Source organism: Eimeria necatrix, genomic scaffold (assembly GCF_000499385.1).
Source record: "Eimeria necatrix Houghton genomic scaffold, Enh_scaff517, whole genome shotgun sequence".
In the NCBI taxonomy this organism is placed as follows: domain Eukaryota; phylum Apicomplexa; class Conoidasida; order Eucoccidiorida; family Eimeriidae; genus Eimeria; species Eimeria necatrix.
In genome coordinates, this window is record NW_013651675.1 from 18,164 (window position 1) to 24,635 (window position 6,472).

A 6,472-nucleotide genomic window follows, 5' to 3' on the forward strand; every position below is an offset into this window, starting at 1 on the left:
AGTAGCAGCAGCACAGCAGCATAGCAGCAGCAGCACAGCAGCATAGTAGCAGCACAGCAGCAGCACAGCAGCAGCACAGCAGCATAGTAGCAGCAGCACAGCAGCAGCATAGTAGCAGCAGCACAGCAGCATAGCAGCAGCAGCACAGCAGCATAGTAGCAGCACAGCAGCAGCACAGCAGCAGCACAGCAGCACAGTAGCAGCAGCACAGCAGCAGCATAGCAGCAGCACAGCAGCATAGTAGCAGCAGCACAGCACGTCGTCAGCAGCATAGTAGCAGCAGCATAGCAGCAGCACAGCAGCAGCACAGCAGCATAGTAGCAGCAGCATAGCAGCAGCACAGCAGCAGCACAGCAGCATAGCGGCAGCAGTACAGCAGCAGCACAGCAGCGTTGTAGCAGCAGCACAGCAGCAGCACAGCAGCATAGTTGCAGCAGCACAGCAGCAGCACAGCAGCAGCACAGCAGCAGCGCAGCAGCAGCGCAGCAGCAGCGCAGCAGCAGCACAGCAGCAGCGCAGCAATAGTGCATCAGTTAGTATTTGGTGCAGTTTAGTTCTTCATATAATGCATGCAGAGGCCCCACAGCTGTTCTATTTTGTTTCAACTTTTAATTATTTTAATTTTCTTTTAATTATTTTAATTTTCTTTTAATTATTTTAATTTTCTTTTAATTATTTTAATTTTCTTTTAATTACTTTAATTTTCTTTTAATTATTTTAATTTTTTTCAATTTCCACTTTTTGCTTCTTTTCCAGAGTGTCTGTCTGTACACCTGCTTTTGAAACCCGGACCATCTATTATCTATATATAGCCATTTATTTATTTATTTATTTACTTATTTATTTATATTTATATTTATATTTATATTTTTATTTTTATTTTTATTTTTATTCATACTTGTGCTTCTAAACCCCCTTTTGCCTCACCTTAGAAATTGGAATGTTTGGAGCCATCACCACAGTAAGGCACAAGTCCTCCTCTGCAGCAAGAGGGGCCCCCTGGGGGACCCCCTGGGGGCCCCCCTGGGGCCCCTCTTCAGCCGCTGCTGCTCCACTTGCAGGGGCCCCCCGGGGCAGCTGCTGCTCCCCAGGGGCCCCTGGGGGGCCCCCAGGGGCCCCTTGGGGGCCCCCAGGGGCCCCTTGGGGGCCCCCAGGGGCCCCTTGGGGGCCCCCCGAGCGCCACTTGATTTGGCCTGAAGGAGTAATGTAGATTCCTGCTGCCTTTGGGGTGTCTGTACAGGAGTAGAGGCTGCCGGGGGGCCCCACACAAAGCAAAGGGGCCTCATTGCTGCCTCTGGCTTGGGCCAAAAGGAGGCCTTTTTCTCTGAGACACAAAACCAGATATATTCTTTGTTTTTTATTTTAATTAATCAAATATCTACTTTGCTTTTTTATTTTAATTAATCGGATATATACTTTTTTATTTTAATTAACCAGATATCTACTTTTGCTTTTTATTCCAAGTGCTTTTCCTTCAGCAGCAACAACCCTTCTGGGGCCCCTTCTGGGGCCCCCTCTGGGGCCCCTTCTGGGGGCCCCCACAGGGGGAGGCCCCTTGTGGGGGCCCCTTGGGGGGGCCCCTTGTGGGGGCCCCTTAGGGGGGCCCCTTAGGGGGGCGCCTTAGGGGGGCCCCCTCCTATGGGGACCCCTTGAGGGGGCCCCTTATGGGGGGCCTCCCCTGTGAGGGCCCCTTGTGAGGGCCCCGTTGTGGAGGCCCTTTACGGAGGACCCCCAAGTGGGGGCCCCTTGTGGGGGCCCCTTGTGGGGGCCCCTTGTGGGGGCCCCTTGTGGGGGCCCCCTCCTGTGAAAGCCCCCTCCTGTGGGGGCCCCCTTCTGAGGGGGCCCCCTCCTGTGGGGGCCCCCTGCTGAGGGGGCCCCCTCCCCTGTGGGGGCCCCTTGGGGGGCCCCTTGGGGGGCCCCTTGGGGGGCTTACGGAAGGTAAGAAAAGCCCTGAGTGCCGAGGGCGCCGTGGCACCAGAAGACTCCGAGTGGAGAGTTGTGTTGGCGGTTTTGCAAAGCATCTAAGCAGAAGTTTTTGTGTTTTGCATTTCGGATTTCCGTGGCGAAGTCCCGGGCCTCTTCGAGAGTCCGGAGTTCTTTGAAGTCCTTTTGGAACTGCCGGGGGGAGTACAGGGAAGACGGGAAAGGCGGCCACCGCCACTGCTGCTGCTGCTGCTGCTGCTGCTGCTGCTGCTGCTGCTGCTGCTGCTGCTGCTGCTGCTGCTGCTGCTGACTGGTGCCCCCCACTGCGCACGGCCGCCAGGCCAGCTCGTGCTTTCCCTGAGTTCAAAACGCAATTACTTGCTTTTAATTGTTTAAATTGACTTATTTTTGCATTTATTTTCATTAAATTGCCTTCAAATAGATCCAAATGAACCCCCATGCATGCATGCAACCCCTCGAGTGAACACTTGCACAAGTGGATGCATGCGTTCAGATCTCGTGCAAATACCTTTTTGTGTCTTTGCACCCTTAAACGCAATTAAATGTTCATTTAATTCATTTGATTTACAAAATATAATTATATTTGAATGCAAACAACATCTGCATGCAAATTCCAACGTGTGGCGCCAGCAAAAAAACAAATACATGCATGCACGGAGCCTAGCCGTGTGCGCCCGTGCAGAAAAGCAGCAGCAGCAGCACCAGCAGCAGCAGCAGCAGCAAGAGCAGCGCGAAGCAACAAAAATGTCAAAGCACTGGCAGCAGCAGCAGCAAGAGCAGCGCGAAGCAAAAAGTATGTCAGAGCACTGGCAGCAGCAGCGATGTAAAGGAAATCAGTAACGGCAGCAGCGGCGGCAACAGCAATCGAAAGAAGAACAGAAACAGCAGCAGCAACGGCAGCAGCAGCAGCAGCAGCCGCAGCGGCAGCAGCAGAAGCAGCAGCAAAATCGCACAGCGCTCACATCAGGTTTGGCCTGTTCTATGGTGAGGCAGTGGTTCTTGAATTCTCCCTCTTGAGTCCATTTAATGGTTTTATTTTCCGAGTCGAATTCCATGAAATTAACTTTTTCGGGTTTTGTGCATTTCTCCAAAACCCCAGGAGGAGTCAAGCAAAGTCTGCTGCGCGACACTTTGCCAATGCCCATGAGCCGCAGGTGGTGGCTTTCGCTGAGAAAGGCATTAAAAGAGATAAAGCAGCAACAAAAGAACAAAATAAATATTATTTTATTCATTTTATTAAAGAGAATGAAGCAGCAGCAGCAAAGGCATTCAAAAAAGCAGCTTGGGGATGCAACTTCCAGCTGCCTTTGAAAGGAAATGCTGCCACTGCTTTTGCTTCGACTTCTTTGCTTCTAAATAACTATTCTATGGGATACATCAGTACTTATGTGCCATTTATTGCAAATATTGTTTTGTTTTTATTCTTGAAATGGTATTTGTTCATCAAGTAGCACAAGTGCTCTTCTGCTTATGCAGCAATTCATGTTGTGTGGAGTGCAGTGGAGGGCATAACAGCAATTCAAGAATTGTGAGAACAAGCAGTTAATTATTTCTAATTGGAAATATACTTTTGCAAGACCAAAAATACAACATTTTGAGTAGAAGGCACACAAACACGAATGCGGAAGATAAGAAATCCAAGTTGAAACAAAAAAAACGAAGCAAAGGCTGTAAACTTTACCTAAATGCAGCACAAACTAACCAAGCTGTGAAAGACAGCCAATTAAGTCTCATCGCATTTGAAATAAAAACAAAACTGTCACTTTTTTGCCGCAAACCCAGAAGAAAACTTTTCCCGTTTTCTACATCAAAGGCGCAGCAACAACATCTATACCCTCGATGAAACGACAGCAAGCCAAACTTATCTGAATTACCAAAAAGTAAGCTTTGAATGTTTATTAAAAACTGCTTTTTGCATTTTTTCTTGAACTTACTTTACCAGTAGGAAGCCCTGGTTGCCCAGTTGGCCGTGGCAGTTGTAAAGCCCCACGTTTTTGCCCACGTCCGTTTCCCCCATAGAATCCAGGCAAAGATGAGGATATTTTTCGCTTTTTATGTCCCCCAAGCCCGCTAGTGCAGTGTCTAAGTCTTGGAATTCATGTTTAGTGTCCACGTTTTTCAGAAACCACTTCATGTCCTTGCAGTTCAGGCGTTTCTTCAGCTCCTGCATCTGCAAAAGTGAAGCAGGCCGCACCAGCCGGCTCTTGTGCAAAATCTCAACATTTGTTTTCTCAAAAACTCAACATCTGTTTCTCCTTTTCTTCCAATAAGGGAGAATATGAGCCTGTTGCTGCGCTTTTTGCATGTTTAACAACCCCTTGGCCTCCTTTCGAGCTCCGAGAGCACAGAACCAGAAGAATAAGATGCAAGAAGTGCAAAAAAGCCAGCTTTCCTCAAAGTGTGTCTCACCTTTGTCATATCCGGCAAGTCAGGCTCTGGATGTGCCAAATGATATGAATTAAAAGCAGCAGCAAGTGGGAAGTAGTCATCCATCCACAGCTGAGCTGTGCGCACGCGGTTCTTCCACACGCTGCCGGGGGGCAGAGGGTAGCCAGTGCCTCCCTATGTGGAGCAGAAACAAAACCATTTTCCAATTAAAGTCCTAATTGGTGTAATCACTGGCACTTCTTTGAGGCCTGAAGTCCTTAAACACTGTCACTTAAGCGAGATCTGCTGCTGCTCTAGAAACTAAAGTAGTTCTGAGGTTGCTGCAGCGCCACAGACTGCAGCAGCTCAGTGAAACGAATCCTGGCAACAGCAGCAGCAGCAGCAGGCTTCCACGGCTCAGCAGCAGCAGCTCTCTGGGTGGTAGCAGCAGCGGCTAGCAAGTGTGTGAGCAGCAGGAGCTGCAACTGTGGCAGCAGAAGCAACAACTACAATATGAACAATAAATGCAGCATATTATATTTACTATAATAAATAATAACTTAAGAAATAAAAAGCTGCTCACCGATCTGAATATATGGTAAACAGCAGCACAAGGAGCACATTCAAGTCTGGCGCCGCACATCCAAATGCGGAAACTCAGTTCCACGTTCTCAGCTCCCCACATACTGAACCCTTCATCGTATCTGCGAATAAAAAAGAAAAAGTTCATGAAAGTGTGCTGCAGCACCAGCCGCAAAGGGCAGCAGCAGCTGCAGCCACCTGCAGCAACGAGGCAGCTGCCTCGATGGTCCAGAAATAACAACGCAGCAGCAACAAAAGACGCAGCAGCAGCAGCAGCAGCAGCAGCGGGATTTGCAGGGAGAACAGCAGCAGCGAAATCGGGATTTAAGCTCGGTTTCAGAATAGCAAACCATCACTGGCGCAGAAAGTCAACCAAAAAGAAAGTTTTGAAGAGAGCCGAAGCAACAAATGCGAAGAAATGCCAAATGCAAATTAGAAAGACGAAGCAAAGCAAAGCAACGCAGTTTAAAACTTGAAAAGGGAAAAAGAAGCAATTGAGCAAATAAAGAGGAACTAATTTGCAACTCACCCCCCAATTTCATAAAATGTGTCTTTTCGAAATGCCACGAGACCTCCCCCATGCATGGGCGAGGGAATGGCATCTGTAGTTCCCCAAAAGCCCGACGCCTGGGACTTCTCTTGCACGTTCCAGTCAAAAGAAACGGTGCAGCTGCAGCAGCAGCAGCAGCAGCAGCAGCAGCAGCAGCAGCAGCAGCAGCAGAGGAGAGGGTATAGGCACGGGAGGAAGGAAAAGCCAGTGGACTTCGCGTGAGCAGCAGAATTCGAAAAAGAAGAAATGAAAAGTCAAACAACTTGAAGGCAAATGGAGGCTGCAGCTGCGAAGTGGCATTTTTCGAAGCCTTTGGCGTTTCTGAATTTGAAACTTGGGAATTATTTGCAGTTTTGCATGCATTCTTTTCAGTTTTGCATGCAATCTTTGCAGTTTTGCATGCATTCTTTGCAGTTTTGCATGCATTCTTTGCAGTTTTGCATGCAAAAGCATTTGCTGCATGCAAAGCTTTCCATCTGGCCCCGAGTCCCACCCTATGCCCGAGTCCTTCGTGTGCGAGAAGTCCGTGGAAACTATCGACAGAGTTTGTGGAAACACAAAAGACTTCGGAGACTCTCTTATGCGCTGCAGCTGCGGCTCCAGCCAGCCCTCATTGACTTCGATGTGGCTGTCGAGAATGACAACAACGGGGGCTTTGGAGGCTCTCACGCCGCGCATGCGCGCGGGCACAATGCCGCTGCGGGCCTCCAGCCGGATCTGCAGCAGCAGCAGCACCAGCAGCACTCTGCTGCTGCTCAGTTTGCTGCGCTTCCTGCTGCTGCTGCTGCTGCTTCGGGCCAACGCTCGCTGGGCAGGCAGCAGCAAAGCGCCGGGCCTCTTTGCACGGCGCTGCTGAGGCAGAGCCCAAGCCTCTTCACCGCAGCATCGGATGCAGCGGCCAGCAGCAGCAGCAGCAGCAGCAGCAGCAGCACCAGCAGCAGCACCAGCCGCAGCAGCAGCACCAGCCGCAGCAGCAGCAGCAGCAGCAGCAGCAGCAGCAGCAGCAGCAGCAGCAGCAGCAGCAGCAGC

General features: G+C 50.0%; 1 protein-coding gene across 1 annotated transcript; it reads right to left on the reverse strand.

The window, feature by feature from the left end:
- Window positions 1-906: 906 nt before the first annotated feature.
- On the reverse strand, window positions 907-6,121 carry ENH_00060210 (UDP-N-acetyl-D-galactosamine:polypeptide N-acetylgalactosaminyltransferase T5, putative; the record flags this gene model as incomplete). The annotated part of the gene is made up of 8 exons (XM_013577119.1): window positions 907-1,324; window positions 1,934-2,280; window positions 2,907-3,111; window positions 3,879-4,114; window positions 4,354-4,506; window positions 4,895-5,015; window positions 5,423-5,563; window positions 5,937-6,121. The coding sequence occupies 8 exons, from the start codon at window positions 6,119-6,121 to the stop codon at window positions 907-909; spliced, it is 1,806 nt and encodes a 601-aa protein (XP_013432573.1).
- Window positions 6,122-6,472: the final 351 nt, after the last annotated feature.